The 16,356-nt window shown below is 44.6% G+C and overlaps 1 protein-coding gene across 1 annotated transcript; it reads right to left on the minus strand.

Annotated features, from left to right (window-relative positions):
- Positions 1-205: 205 nt before the first annotated feature.
- On the minus strand, positions 206-15,986 carry mllt1a (MLLT1 super elongation complex subunit a; the record flags this gene model as incomplete). Its single annotated transcript, XM_079998480.1, has 13 exons — positions 15,894-15,986; positions 11,701-11,881; positions 11,470-11,552; positions 8,308-8,451; positions 7,876-8,001; positions 5,302-5,688; positions 4,810-5,088; positions 4,555-4,642; positions 3,511-3,622; positions 3,178-3,277; positions 2,197-2,265; positions 1,567-1,638; positions 206-334 (listed from the first exon to the last, which is right to left on the minus strand). The coding sequence occupies exons 1-13, from the start codon at positions 15,903-15,905 to the stop codon at positions 206-208; spliced, it is 1,782 nt and encodes a 593-aa protein (XP_079854606.1). The 5' UTR covers positions 15,906-15,986.
- Between the last annotated feature and the right edge of the window lie 370 nt (positions 15,987-16,356).

Here is a 16,356-nt window from a genome sequence, read left to right on the forward strand (position 1 = left end):
TCCTCCCTCCCGGCCACACAAGTTTCTCCATGTATAAATGGTCTGATCTGTGTGTATGTGTTGTTCCACGGTTCAGTAAGGTCTGTAAGGCGACAGATATGGCCACCCCCTCGTCCTCCTCGTCCTCGTCCTCCTCCTCCTCGAAGGAATACACCTAGTCCCCCAGCCCCACCGCTGCCATCGCCATGCCGACCTCCGCCTCCTGTCACGTGGCCGTGGCCTCCAGGTAGCTCTGTAGTTTGCGGACGGTGGACTCGTCCAATGAGAAGAGGTCAAAGTCAAAGGTGGTGTTGGTCACGTTGAAGTGTCCCGTTTCCTCTATCAGGTTCACAATCTGGGAGGGAGGAAAGATGGAGTAGGGGAGAGATGAAGCATGCCTTCTTTACCTCCACACCGGGGACAATTCATTCACAACAAAGCACAAACAGAACATTTAAAAGCCCATTTGACTGTACAACTGATTAAACAATGAGGGTTAAAACATCTGAAGGGAACTTGTTTTCTGTGGAAAACGTGGCAGGAAATGTATAGCCCCTTTCCCACATGGAACACCTAACATTGCTGGATAAAAAAAAAACATTCCCACATCAGCCTCCTTTATGGAAAAGTTCCGCATGGAGTCTGTTCCCACATCCATAGATGACTGTTACAGATACATCACGTAATGTTCGCACGAGGTGTATAATAACACACGAGAATAGGCAAGAGAATCAAATCCCCGTCTGCCCGCCCCACTGACCCCTCCCTCCGCTGACAGAGAGGGAACAGAGCCCCGGTCCCCGGACACAATCACCCCAACCCAATGTTATTAAATCAGTGTGATCATTTTCAACGTGACCCATAGTCTCTGCCTCAGGATAATGAATGTTCTCCACCCATTCTCCCTCCCCCTGTCCGCTCGCTCGCTCCGGTTTCACTGTGGTGCAGCCGGCAGGGCAAGCGAAGTGCTTGTGCCCGATACCACCACACGGTCGCGCCGCACCCCCAACTCTAAAAGACACGTCCAGGGTGTTTGGCATTTTCAAGAAGGAATAAAATCTGAAAATATCAAAGACCCGTCCCTGTAGAGACAGGACGTGTTTCAGTTTCTTGTCTTTGCAGCCGAGCGCCACAGTTCGAAATCACCATTTTTCAGAACGCTTTTTTTTTTTTCCTCCCGGAAAACAAATCTTTTTTTTTTTTTTTTTTTCAAGTTATATTTGTTCAAAATAAATATTTGTAAAGACCCTCAATTTGTGCTTTATTTGGATTCGGCTCCACCCCTACTTTGCGACAATGTAACTGCTTCAATTCCCACACACTTCCATTCACAGCGGTACAGGCGATTTGCTGGTAATGATACTAGGTCGAGAGTGAGGAAATTTACAGAATGACTTGTACGGAATATCGACACCTGATCCCTTTCCCATATGACGCCAATAAGGAACATTGCCAGTAGCTTTATGGCTTCCGGTGCAACTGGGAAAAGGGCTTATGTTGCAAGAATGCCATGTGACATAAGACGTGCGAGGGCGTTGGGTTAGTCTGTCAAGAAGCACCGAAGGACAGAGTGAGGCGGAAACACACCTGCTGTAGGACGTTGCGTTCTCTCAAAGCCATCAGTCTGCGATGGAGGTCGACCAGCTCCTCTGTGTAGGCCTGATGAGGGCGGGGCAAAGACAAAAACTGGTTAGCGGTGGTCCGATGAACAGCGCTTTTAAGCACCAGAGGAAACAAGTCAATTCATCTTTGTGACTTTGATGAGTCACTGCTCAGTCACAAATGTATACTCAATTTACTTGTCCACATTCTTGATCAAGGCAAAGCTAGCTATTATAAGGACACTTGTGTATATTCATATGTGCTTGGATAAAACAGGTTCTGCCGGATTCAGTCATTCAATCATTTAATTTCATAGCACCTGTAGGCATCTCTCTAGAGGAGAATGAGAATGTTTTTTAACAGAGCAAAGTCCATAAAAAGTACACTTAAGCGCTCCTTCATTCAACAGCGTCATGTATTGAAACAACAACCAATGTTTACTTTCCCCAAAACCGCAGATCCTACACATGATCATGTGGCACCCTATTCCAAATGTATTTATGCGTTCAACTGATATTTATCTAGGCATTGTGTTTATGTGTGTGTGTGTGTGTGTGTGAATGTAGTGGGTGTTAAAGCATATTAAAAAAAGAAAGTTTGATTTACCCTTCCTACCTTGTCGTATCCCTTCTTCAACACCTTCTCTGAGCGAAATGAGGGATCTGGACTCTTCCTGCCAGACACCTGTGCACGGAAAGAAAGGAGAACGAGAAAGAAAGAGAGGAAACATCAGACAGACAGAAAGACAAAGACAGACAGAATTTGTACGGATCACCCACAAGCATGAAGCGGTGGAATGAAAGTACAACTGGTGTTCTGACCAAATGCTAGATGTCGTCACCAACACCTCGCCGTCAACAGCCAGATAAACAACAGACATGAACGAGGGCAGGCGTGGTCTCATCCACTCATCACCATCTGCACGGACCAACGTTCTGTATCATACGCTTTAAGACAACATGCAGCATAACGTACTCATTCCCAAGCGGGATACATGTCGATAAAGCATAGCTTCCTGAAATAGACGAGAGAAATCCCTCTCTCGGCTAAAAACTCTTGCCCTATAAATAATTCTCACATGTGGGTTTTGCAAATGTATATTTAAAAAGACAAAATCACATTAGTCTAGTTCTGAACAGTGTCATGTAGGAAGAAGGAGGCAGGGCTCAGTTCAATAAAGACACTCCGATATGGACGTCTTATAATTTCAATTTCTGAATCGATTAGAAAATCCTACTAGATTGACTTTGCTGGGAAGTTATGCAACCATTTCCACTTAAATCAAATACCACCACGGTCAAACATATTTCAATATTTAATTTCTGCGCGAGAGTTCATTTCTCCTACAAAATAGTTTTTGCAACGCATGTCAGACAGTACACTGAATAGTCATTAGATATAAAATGTCAATATATATCTATTGATATAGCATCATATTGCGAGCCACTTAATCAATATTGATTGAGTTGATATTGAATCAAATTATGACCTATATTTCTGTGTACATCTGGTTCTTGGTTGTCTCCTCATTAACACTGTGATCACGTCAACCCCAACGGAGTAAAAATGAACGTCTGGAGGCTCGGCCCACATCACCTTGTTATTGGAGGAGCTGTGTTTCTGTGGGGGCAAGGCGGGGTCTCGACTGGGCCGATGAGAGCAGTCACTGCTGTCGCTCTCGCTGTCCAGACTGAGCCTGACGGGGCAAGAGAATAAATAGATAAATAAATAAATAAATACTTATTATTTATTTATTTTTTTTAATCGCGCATGACAAGAAACGGTGCACAGCATGAAGCTTTGCGTCCGTCCTGGGACCCAATACGACAGATTCTAAACAAACCAAAACCCACATCTGAATAACACTCTCCGTTGTGAGCATCGTTTACATAGGATGCTGTACATTCTTAGAAGGGGCTAGCGACTGACCGAGAGTCTCTGTTGGCAGGGTTGTTCTTAACGGGCGTCTCCTCCTCTGAGCTGCTGTCATCATCATCAGACTCCTCTGACTGGATCTCCTCCACCATGGATCTCAGGGGGCCTGGAGGGAGAGGGAGAGGGAGAGGGAAAATTAATAGGACAGTGTCTTACTACCACACAAAGACACTGCAAGGTGAGAATTTGGTCACATTCAAAACTTAATATTGTTTAAAAGAACATCAAGATTGTGAAGCTAATAGTCCCTTTTTCATAGGTTCCCTCATATTTCAGTCAGAAGGCTGTTTGCTTAAAGCAATGGAAGTCATTGGGGAAAATAATTTAGGAAGGAAGGATTTAGGAAGGAAGAAGATTATATTTCAGAAGCTACTGGTGAAAGTGAGTATACCAATATTGAGGTGAGGAGCGTAAGCAGTCTAAGGATCTTAGAGACTTTGACAAGGGCCAAATTGTGATGGCTAGACGACTGGGTCAGAGCATCTCCAAAACGACAGGTCTTGTGGGGTCCTTCTTGATATGCAGGGGTTAGTACCTACCAAAAGTGGTCCAAGGAAGGACAATCAGTGAACCAGCAACAGGGACATGGGTGCCAATGGGCTGCTTGATGTGTGTGGGGAGCGAAGTCGCCCATCTGGTCTGATCCCACAGAAGAGCTACTATAGAAAAAAATACTGAAATGGCTAAAATGAGCATGTGAGCATCAGAACTGGACCATGGAGCAATGGAAGAAGGTGGCCTGGTCTGATGAATTACATTTTCTTTGCCATCATGTGGATGGGCGGGGTTAGGGTCCGATGCGATAGAGGATCTGTGGGATGTGCTGGAACAATAAGCCTGATCCATGGGGGCCCCACATTGCAACTTACAGGACTTAAAGGATCTGCTGCTAAGGTCTTGGTGCCAGATAACACAGGACAACTTCCGAGGTCTTGTGAAGTCCATGGCTCCACGGGTCAGAGCTGTTTTGGCAGCATGATGGGGACCTATACAATATTAGTGGTTATTTGTGCTGTTTGGTTGATGTCTTAGCCCTACCTTGTCCTGGTTTCTGTCCCGGCTCAAAGTCAGAGTCAGAACTGGACTCGGAGCTGGAGCTGGAGTTGGAGGGACTGGAGGGGGCTGACTGCTGGAGAGCACAGAGGAATATGGGAAAGTAGGCACATCCATTATTATCATGATGAGAGGCAGATAAATTATTTTCATACTTGTGAAAATAAACACAACGTAGACCTTCTTTGCCTTCAAATCAGTAAGAAAAGTCAGGATGAAGAACGCTGGCAGTCCACATACCTCTGACTTAGAAGAGGCTTCATCCTCTGAATTGGACTCATCGGACTCGGGAGGCTTCTTGGGCTCCTTTAGCTCCTGTGTGTCTGTCTTACTCTTGGCCCAGCGCCCCTTATCCTTGGGAGGCCTCTTCTCTGGGTATGGTTGGCTGGCTGTGGAGGAGGAGGAGACTCGAGGGGAGGTGCTGGTGAAGCCCCCGCCAGTGGCACCTTTCGGCCCCTCGGAGCTGCCCTTCTTCTGCTTCTTAGCACTGGGCTTGGGAGACTCCACCGTGGAAGCCCGCTTGCCAGGGGCTTTAGAGTCCGCAGGGCCTCCCCCACCACTGCCGCCGCCTCCTCCTCCTCCTGTTGCTCCTACCCCTGCTCCTCCTCCTACGACCACTGCTGCTCCTGCTCCTCCTCCCCCTCCTCCCCCTCCTCCTCCTCCTCCCCCTCCTCCAACTACCACCCCTCCTCCTCCTCCTCCCCCTCCTCCTCCTCCTCCTACCACCACCACCCCGCTGCCTCCTACTCCTCCTCCTCCTCCTCCTCCCCCTCCACCTGCCCCACCTCCTCCCCCACCTCCCCCGCCCACCCCCCCTCCTCCCTTCGGAGACATGCCCTCCAGCTTTGCCTCCTTCAGGGTGAGCTTGGGCTCCTTGAACGCCGCCTTGGGCAGCACCTTCCCCTCGTCCTTCACTTTGATATCTGTGGGCTTCTTGGAAGAGGATGATGAAGAGGAGGAGGAGGGGTCACGGCTGCTCTTAGTGCCTCCGTCACGGTCGCTGTCCCCTTTCGACGTGACCTTGCTTTCAGAGTCTTTGCGGGGTCGTTCGCGGTGCTCCTTGGTCAACTTGTGGGGTTTGGGTCCTTTGCTGCTGCCACTGCCTTCTTTACTAGCCTCCTGGAAAGGGACAGCATGGCCACACACACACACACACACACACACACACACACACACACACACACACACACACACACACACACACACACACACACACACACACACACACACACACACACACACACACACCCTGAGTTAATCAAAATTGTAATCATAGGCTGATTTTTCATTCATTTCAAGTTTGTTGTAAGGGGGGAAAAACTAACAATTTGATCAATGAGGAGGAAACAACTTATAAAGCCTTCTTTGATGCCAAATGGAAGCTACATCACAGATATGCAAAACAAAGATTTTTAGAATCTGATGTTCCTGGATTTATAATATATATTTAAATACAAAACACATACACAGCACAACTAGTTAAATATGTTTAAAATGGAAATGAATGTATTTGAATCCATTTTACCACAAGTTATAGAGAGACAGTATAGTTGTGAAGTGGGTTTCAGAAAGATTCTTTCAACTGTGCGTTGAGGTCCCCTATTCTAAGAATAACAAGAAAACCTGTTTATCAAAATCAGTTTTTATTGTAGATAGCCTCCAAGGGACAGCCAAGTAGACTGCGTCACCTCTTACCATTGTCTTACTTTTCCGAAAATAGACGTGCATCTCTCAAAGGACTGAGCTAAGAGTGGTTTAGTGTTGATGTTTGTCATTTTGATTTCACAGTACTTAAGGCTGCTTTATAGTTCATGTCGAATAGCTGCAAGTCTCTACGTCACCGGCGTAGCCCGCAGAGGCCGTCTGCGCCTTACGTGCACCTCTACTTTTTCCCCACTACGTGTTTCCAGTTAATTTCTGCCAACAGTCAAAAAAATAAAAGAAAAGAAAATGGAGCAGATCAAAGAGAGGCTGGCTGAGAAACAGGGGCGTTTCTAGGATGCAAAGACTTGTAAAATGGCAAAAATGGCAAAATGGCCTGCACAAGCAGGCTCTAGCCATTTTTCTACTTAGAAAGAAATTTCCTCTGACATATTGTGTGTTATCACCGGGTGCGTTGCATTACATTTCACTGCATATATGTGATGAATAAACCTCTTGAATCTTGAATCACTCTAGGAAAACTGTGGAGGTGGGTGGGGGGAGTGACGGAGAACGTGTCCCCGACAACGCACGATGCTTGGTGGCCCCATAAGGAAATGGAAGAAAATAAAATAACCTACTTCTAAAATAAAAACACACTGTTGTGGCGCACCGTTGCTGGCACGCCATGGGCACAACCGGTACTGCGGGGCTATTTTAGATTGGGGGCTATTCATAAAACATTTGGGGCTGAAGCCCCGGACAGCCACCCCTAACTATGCCACTGCTGAGGAGGTTCGAGAATATTTCAATTTATACGACACATCATCTTCTAATTATAAAAACAACAAATGACAATATGTGGCGAGAAATATCCATGATCCGTTTTTTCTTCCGTGCTAAAATACTCGATACCAGCCATCTAGCGTTTTGGCGGTCTACGTGTGTAATCACGGACGCAGAACTATAAAGCAGCCATAACGAGACGTTGGAGGATTCTCTTCCTCTGATCTCTTTGAATAGGATTGAATACGTTTGTTGTCAAACTCCCTATTGAGGACTTTTCAACCTCTGCAAAGTTGGCATATTACCATCCTTTGGCCCCTATCTGATTTATTTAATTTTTTTGCTAAAGCTTCACGCGCTTCCTAATATCACGGCCCCTACTTAAAACAGTCAAGTGCAATCAAACGGATTTCAAAGCATGTGGCATCTTTTAAAACATATTTTTATACTAGATATGACAAAGCACCATTGGGTAAATGATTCTACATGAACAGCTCACCAGAAAGCTAGGTGATGATGGGTTGTGTCTGCCCCCACCCTATGCTTTAAACCTGTATCTTGCATGAACAGTCACATTTTCACCCACACAGTAGCTCTAATAGTGAGAGCAGTAACTTATTAACTTTCTCTTCACTACAAATATCAGTTATAGTGGCCTGTGCCACTCTGCTTTCTTCCAGAGAACCGGTCGCCTAACCAACAATGTTTTTAAATCTTATATTCAAGACAGTCCACTACTGATTTTACTGTTTGCTATGCTTCAATTCAAGATGTCATTTTATTGTGTGACAATAGCTTATATTTGTTTAAATACTTAAAAGTAAAATACAGCGTTTTATGTTATTACGATCTGATATTACTGTGTACAGATAAACCAACCTTTGACACATGGGAAGTCTTTGTCTTCTTGGGGTCAGAGAAGGCAGACAGGGGTATTGTGGGGAGCATGGGGTAGTCTGGACTGGGCCTTGACACAGCTTCAGCCCCCTCCGGAACCACCATTACCTGCCCAGCAAGAGGAGGGATAACAATGTCAGGTAAATCACCTAATTACATTTTAAGTACCTTACATAATTCCTCCAGCATTTATGGTAAAATATTAACTGCTGTACAGGAAGTAACAGGAAGTGTATCAAGAGGAGTTACTACCTTTAACTGAATTAAAAAGGCCCGCAAAAAGGAAACATGAAAGCAGGTTTTTAAAAACAAAGATAGGTTATTGCGGGACCACCATTGTCCAGGTCATCCTTTGTAAATGAATAAAATGTACTCAATGTCGCGTTGAGCAGTCAAGCAGTCAGCCAGCCTCACCCCTCCGGCCTTGACCAGCTTCCTTCTGAACTCTTTGGTGGGGTTGTTGAAGGTGAGTTTCTCGCAGCGCAGGTGGTTGACCGGGGGGTTCCCCTCTAAGTTCAGGAACAAGTCATAGTTAAAAAACACCTTCTTTGGCTCCTCCTGGGAAGAGGGGGTGGGGGGGGGGACAACAACAACAACAACCACAAAAGAGTTATAGAAGGAAAGTGCCAAAGACAACTTTTCTAAAGGTAAGTGTGTATCTTTTACACAACCCTCCAATAAAAATAAACTTTATCAGAGGGGCCACAAGCTAATATGTGTTTGTCTTCTTTCATTATCTTCTCTGCAGACCTATGGATTTCACAACAGAAGATAAAAAGGAGCTGGTCAGCTCTATGGCACCCGGCCAGACCTTATCAGCTACAGCATATCAGATGGCTAACAGTTCGAGAACAAACCATCAGCCGGGAAGTCAATAAGACAGACAAAGTACGTCTAGCATTCCTGAGAGAAGTTTAGTTTTACTTAGGTAAACGCAGGGGACTTGGGACACCAAAGCAGAGCGTGAATGCGACAACCCAAGGAGGAAAGCAGGGCAAGGGAAAAAAAGCAAAGCATATTTAAAAAGAAATAATAATAAAATAAAATATTCATAGAATATCTTCATAATAGAAATGCATATGTAGGTCTTCCCGATAAATGCTCTCTGATTTCTCTTCTAGCACTCCTAGATTAGTCAACTTGACATTTCACATTCGAAAAGGAAGGATTTCAGTTGACGTTTAACATTAGCCTGAATTTAAAACTGATTTATTTTTTCCCCAGGACTACAGTCAACAGCATAAAGGAGTTGTTATCCATCAAAGAACAGAGAGCTTAAGAACAGAGACCTGTCCACATATAGAACGAATATTTTTTCCAACATAATCTAATTCAAAAAGAAAAGCATAATGCCAGAATAACAAGTGAGCACATGCATCTTTCCAGTGCCATTGTAAAAAGCTTTCATGCAGCCTTTTTCAATACAGGTATAATTCAATTCAACAATACAGAGTACTATGCATAATCTACAAATCGTGCTTAGGGATCCACATTTTCCCCAAAAGATGTTTGATTAAATGCAATTATTAAATTACTGAATGAATAATCAATTATTATTATTACAATGTTATTAGAAAAGGATCCTTCCAGATAAAACTGGATTTTGTTTTCTTTTGTGCATGGCATTCTGCTTTCATGTTGCGTATATTCTCTACAAAAAAAGGTTATCATTGCTCAATTTTCTTTTACTGTACAGCCATTTAAACAAAACATACTAGAATAATATAACCTACTCTAGGTAACAATCGTACCTCATGTTACTTTATTTAAAACAGCATGGCTAACATTAGTTAACAGCTCAATAAATACATGTGGATGACAGTTTATTGCGTGTATTATATAGTATGCCACCTTTTATTTTTTGCTATTAGGGGGCATTTTCTTTCTACAAAACACACATGAATGGCCTTCAAATTAAATAGGAGGCATTCTTGTCAGGAAATATAACTGTGTTGACGCTCCGGCACAAGTCTAGCATGTGTTCTTTCAGCTCTGCCATTTTTCCCTGTTGTCAATTATAATCAGAGCTAAGGAGCTTTAATGCACTCTTCACCCACATGGATTTTATACACAGCTTCCTCCGGTGGAGCACACACTCATGACAAAATTAAAAGATTAATTTATTTTAATTTTGTCTACACTTCACCAACATGACGGAACACTACAGAAAAATAACCATGTCAGCTGTATTATATATATATTTTTATGAATCAAAAACTGTGGTTCATACTGCTTTTCCCTTTGACGCAAGTTTTCCAAAATGTACTAATACAACCCAGGAAACAGTAATACATCATCTATAATCACTAAACTAAAGTTGGAAAACAAAGTTTTGCTTAAAAGGTGCAGTGTGTACTGGAACTGAGTGGCATCCGGCGGTGAGGTTGCACATCTGCAACCAACAGAACACCCCTCCCCACGGCGGAGCAACATGGCAGCCTCCGTAGAAGAGACCGTGGCCATGAAACTCAGCAAAAGGCCCTCTCTAGAGCCAGCGTTTGGTTTGTCCGTTCTGGGCTACCATGGAAGCATGGCAGTGAAACATGGCGGCCTCCGTGGAAGCGTAGTAATAAGGGGCTCATTCTAATTAAAACATACTTATGAATATTACATTCCATTTCTGCCAAGTCCATTCGGTAAATTCTACAAAAAGCAACTTTAAGTTGCCCGAACAAAAGATATGCTAATTGGAACTGCACCATGATGTAAATGAACATTCCAAACGAGTCAGCCTTACAAAAGTTTGGGATTGCCACGACAAGCTCAACCCAAAAGCAGTTAAACAATCGCATCACAGGCCCGTGTCAATTACAAATAGTTGTTAGGTCACCAAAGTCAGGAGGCACACCTGGATTTGAATGACATGGATCTGAATGTAACACGTAGGATGCGAAAGCAATCACAGTCAATTTCTTTGGGAACTTTCTTTCCTGTATGTCGGGACACACAATCGGCCCATTGTTACGTCGCTGTAGACTCTGAGCCGTCGAGCAAACCGTAGTTCAAAATAGGATTTGGGGAATTTCCTCAAACCGTCAACGTAAAAACTCATCATTAACCACAACGGAATTCTGGAATTATCTTGACCAGACTGCAAACTGACATCTCAATCCAAAACACAACGCCAGAGAGAGTTTCACCCCCCGAGAAGAACCGCGTCTCCGATGTCCGCCTGTGACGGAGCTGCAGAAACACATTTAACAGGGACGGCACTGGCTCGGTGTCGGATCCGATTTGGGGTGAAATCCTGAGGAACTTGATCCGAGCGGCGTTTAATCACGTGACAGCGGCTCATAAATCCCGAGGGCGGATCCAGCCCCGATCGCAGGGTGGAGCTGTCAAATCTCTGACGTCTCCGCGGAACCTCAGCCTGTCCCTCCCCCCGCCCCCAAACTGAGCCTGTCTGCACCGCTTCACGATGAGTTTTCTTTAGTAGCTCGGACAGAATGAATGTTAATGGCGTTGAAGAGAGGAAATACAAAGTAGTTCAACAGCATGGTCATTTGAATACGTACAGCCAGGGGCGGGTTCAAATGTACGATTTGTACTTGGGTGGGGTAAACCCCGCCATCTCACCTTGTTCTTAAAGTAGACCTCGATGGGCATGAGGAAGCCTGCGTATCCCGACTCCTCCACTTTGTATGGCGGCTCCTTGCATACTGCAGCAGGATGACAAAACCAGAAAGACCCAAAAGTTAAATAATCATCCAGAGACGGCGACTTCTTTATTCAAGTACAAACAAAGGGGATGGGAACGTACAAGTTGAAGAAACACAAGAAGTATTTGCTCACGGCCTCCACACGTACCTCTTTTGGGTTTAGGGAAGCTCTCGTGCAGCCGGAAGACAACCTTGTCGACAAAATGCTGGATGTCGCCGGTCTCCGGGCCTCGGACAAACACCATCCAGTCGTGGGTGAAGCCTTCTGAAGTCACCTTCTTCCTCAGCTGGGCCCTGTGACCAAGCTCCAGCTTCACCTGCACCGTGCACTGGAGAAACCGAGACGTAAAGTACGATAAGTTTCAACGGCTGCATCTTCAGGCTCAGGGGAACAAAATACACAACCCAAACAAACCGCTTGACAAAAATGTCATATTCAGTAGTGTTTGGCCAAGAACGGAAAATCTCATTTCCACAGGTTGAGATGAACCTTAGAAGTTTGGGAGGTATGGTCAAACTTTCTCCCATTTGGCAGTTTTATTTATGCATTAGGGATTTGGCAAAATATCAAACCAAGAAATTCAGCGATATAAGAGTATGGCGATACGCATCAGTGACAGGGGTGACATTATTGAGAAACGCTGAACTGCAACAATGAAAAGTTTAATTATTAATAGTAGAAATGGTCGATAATTTTGGGGTCCATTTATTTACAAGTTGATGGTGGTAAGCATTTGGATTTTTTTTAATACTTTTAATCATTGGATTCATACTAATCTGCAAATAACAGTAGTTCCAGTATTTTATGAAAGAAATATGTTTTACAGCCAGCAAGCATGAGTGATAGATTATGGTGACTGTATTTTAATGGAAAACCTATATTGTCGCTCATATCAATAGCTCAGATTATCGTCCCAACAAAACTACAAATGTGTGGCACAGACAAACACAAGGCCAGACTGATACTCAGGACGTTCCTGTGTAATGCCAACGATTAGATGGTTGAACTGACCAATCTCAAAAGGTTTGTACAAAGTAGGGACACTTTGTTGTGCTACCTTTCACAGATAAGAACAATGACAGTAGTGGGGCCGAGTGAATGACCCAGCGCTGCCGTGGTGGTGGAGGTGGTCAGAACTGCTAGTGAAGTGGTTTTGAAGATGGAGTATCGAGGGGGAATGATGTCGGGGGAGTAAGTGTGTGTGTGTGTGTGTGTGTGTGAGGGGGGTTATGTCTAAGCGAGGACTGAAGAATGTGGGGATTTGGCCCTTTCATTGGGCTGCTCGTGAGCTGGGACAGAGTGGGGGGATTAGAGGGGACAGGATTGAGATGAGCTGGTCTGGCACTCTCAGGCACACACACACACACACACACACACACACACACACACACACACACACACACACACACACACACACACACACACACACACACACACACACACACACACACACACACACACACACACACACACACAGTTCCGCCTGGCTAGTCTGTGGCAGTAATGCCCTTAAACTCCAGACTTTGCCACACCCTCTTAGCGCAGCCATGGAGCTCCTTAAAAATGGCAGCACCCCCGGCAACCCCCAGTCCATGCCAGCACCACATAAGGGATAGGATGAGACCATACAAAAAAAGATGAAAAGGGAATCTACTATGGGAATACTCCAAAGGAATTCTAACACACACACTCACACACTTTCCATAAACTTTATTAAGTACACCTTGCTAGTACCGGGTTGGACCCCCTTTTGCCTTCAGAACTGCCTTTATTCTTCGTGGCATACATTCATCAAGGTGTTGGAAATATTCCCCAGAGATTTTGGTCCACATTGACATGATAGCATCACGCAGTTGCTGCAGATTTGTCGGCTGCACATCCATGATGCGAATCTCCCGTTCCACCACACCCCAAAGGTGCTCTATTGGATTGAGATCTGGTGACTGTGGAGGCCATTGGAGTACAGTGAACTCATTGTCATGTTCAAGAAACCACTCACATACATATGTGTGTGTGTGTGTGTGTACACACACACACACACACACACACACACACACACACACACACACACACACACACACACACACACACACACACACACGGGCGCACACGCACACGGGCGCACATGCACACGGGCGCACATGCACACGGGCGCACATGCACACGGGCGCACATGCACACACACACGGGCACACACACGGGCACACACACGGACACACACGGGCACACACACGGGCACACACACGGGCACACACATGGGCACACACACGGGCACACACACACACACACACACACACACACACACACACACACACACACACACACACACACACACACACACACACACACACACGAAGAGTATGGCAACCAAAAGATGACAGTATTGACATTAACTAGAACATGTTAATTACAAGTGTTATTAGCTGTAATGGGAACAAAATGCAGACATGTATATGAACTGGACTGGGAGGCCATAGTCAGATTCCACGTCGTCCTCCTAACGACATGAAATGGACAAAATGATGTTTGGCAAAACTTATTTATACAGTTAACCCTCATCAAAGCCACAGCAGGGTGATAAAGCGAGGCGGCAGAACCTAGCAGCCATCATCACATATACAAGCGAACACTCCCTCACACACACAATCAGCCAACTGAAGGAAAATGTGAGTTTTGGCAGACACACCGGCTCGCACGATAACAATGAGCCCCCCACGTGCCGTGTAAATAAAACCACTCATAACTGCGTTAATCTATGCCAGCAGAGAGAAAATCCGAGTGTCTCCTTTGAAGGAGAGGACACACCACGAACACGAGCCAAAATGTAACCCCATCCCGTCCCTTTGACGGTTACTACAGCGGCTGTGTTTTGATTAGGAGGCTGAACGAAAGTTCCAGCTTAATCCCTAGACACATCCGGAGCTTCCCGCCGCACAGAACAACATCAATAAAAGTACAACGGTCACTTGTACTAGAAACAGGTCAATCCCCGTTGGGAGTACATTTTCAAATATACAGGAAAAACCTGAAGAATAAAAAAAACTATTTCCTAATTACAACTGAAAACAATATAGCTTAATTTTGCGGGTGTGCATGCTCACCACTGCACACTTTGGTTACTTAGATGGTTCAGAAATTGGGGATTAAGATATTTCTGGTTGTGACATAATAAAGTGATGCGTGAGAATTCTTTTTTCAAATCTAATGTTACCTTAACTGCATGCATATTTCTGTTGTTATTATTATTATTATTTTTATTTATTTTTTGACACAAAACAAACTTAAATCTTCCCAAGATTTGTATCCATGTCTCAGTCGTTCATCTATGCAAAATAAAGGCACACGTGTGGGGGGAAAAGTGTCCCCCGTCAAGTGGTGAAGATGCTGTGGAATCCCACTGATCCCACTGACCTGGGAATCAAACCGAGTGGGGCGGGGCGGGAAACACTGGACATGCACTGGATGTTCGAAATAAAGTTTCATCGCCTGAAGCAACTGTATAGTTTCGCATTTCGGTGTGAGTCAAGCCTTAGTCAGATAATGTAAAGTTTTCCCTACCTTGGTGGATATTTCATATTTTATTTTTTTTAATACATTTAAAACTTAATTTCATTCTTTTTTTTTTCCCAACTGTCTTTTTATTTATATGCAGAAAGTCTGGGCGTCCAATCCCAACAGGATTTATAACCTATTTAGCCTCTATATTGAGAATTATTTGAGAATTGTCATTTCAAAACGAATAATTCAAGAGTAATACTTGGGTATAATATTAACATATTTATAGTGAACATATTTTGCTTGTTTGCTTTTAATTATCACAATTTTATTGACTAATTTATGCAAAGCACTTTGAGTTGCATGTTGGTAATGAATGGTGGTGGACAATTAAAGGTTATTTTTTATTATTATTTCACTGCTTTCTATTAATGTAAAGCATTTCGAGTTGCAGGTTATGTATGAAAGATGCTGTACAACGAAGGGTTGTTATTGTTATTATTATTATTATTGTTATTGTTGTTGTTGTTATTGTGTGCACAGCACAGCCCCACCACCCCAACCCAACCCAACCCAACCTGGACAGGACAAGCTTTTCCACCGGCGCCTTGTCGCTGCAGCGTCGCTTAGCTCACTTTAGCTTAGCTTGTTTTATTTTAGCCGAGGGCCGATACATTCCAGCTGAGGAGGCTAGCTTAGCTTAGTTTAGCTTAGCATAGCCGAGGGCCGATACATTCCTAGTGAGGAGGCTAGCTTAGCGCTGCTAATCAACTGCTCGAACAAGAATGGACTCCAGCGTGTTTTTATACTTTACTGGCCCTAGAGAGACAGAAAAGCCACAGTACCTGATTTTCCATTATTCTCCCGCTCCAGTGGTTCCTGTATTTATTTACAGCGGTGTTTCAGCGAGCGTCTTCCCGGTCCCCGCTCCTCCTCATTGTGTGTCAATTTGAGCCCAGGACCGGAAGCTCCGCGGCGCCCCTCCCCTCCCCTCCCCTCCCCTTCCAGACGGCCGCTGGCATGCGACCCAAAACAGAAAGCTTCCTCGACCAATCAGATCCACGGAGGTTTAAGCCACTTAGAGAGAAGCCAATCACAGCCTCCAAGGGGCGGGGCTACGCTGCAGCCACAAATACAATTAAAGCTTTTCCCCCCTAGCGGTTCCGATGGGCGACTCGGTTGGAACGCTTCTGCACAATGGAATGAGTTGAGCGACAACAACAATGGAAGGAGTTGAACAACAACAACAATGGAAGGAATTGAACAACAACAATGGAAGGAGTTGAACAAAAACAATGGAAGGAGTTG

This window comes from Zeus faber (assembly GCF_960531495.2).
Source record: "Zeus faber genome assembly, chromosome: 1".
NCBI lineage: Eukaryota > Metazoa > Chordata > Actinopteri > Zeiformes > Zeidae > Zeus > Zeus faber.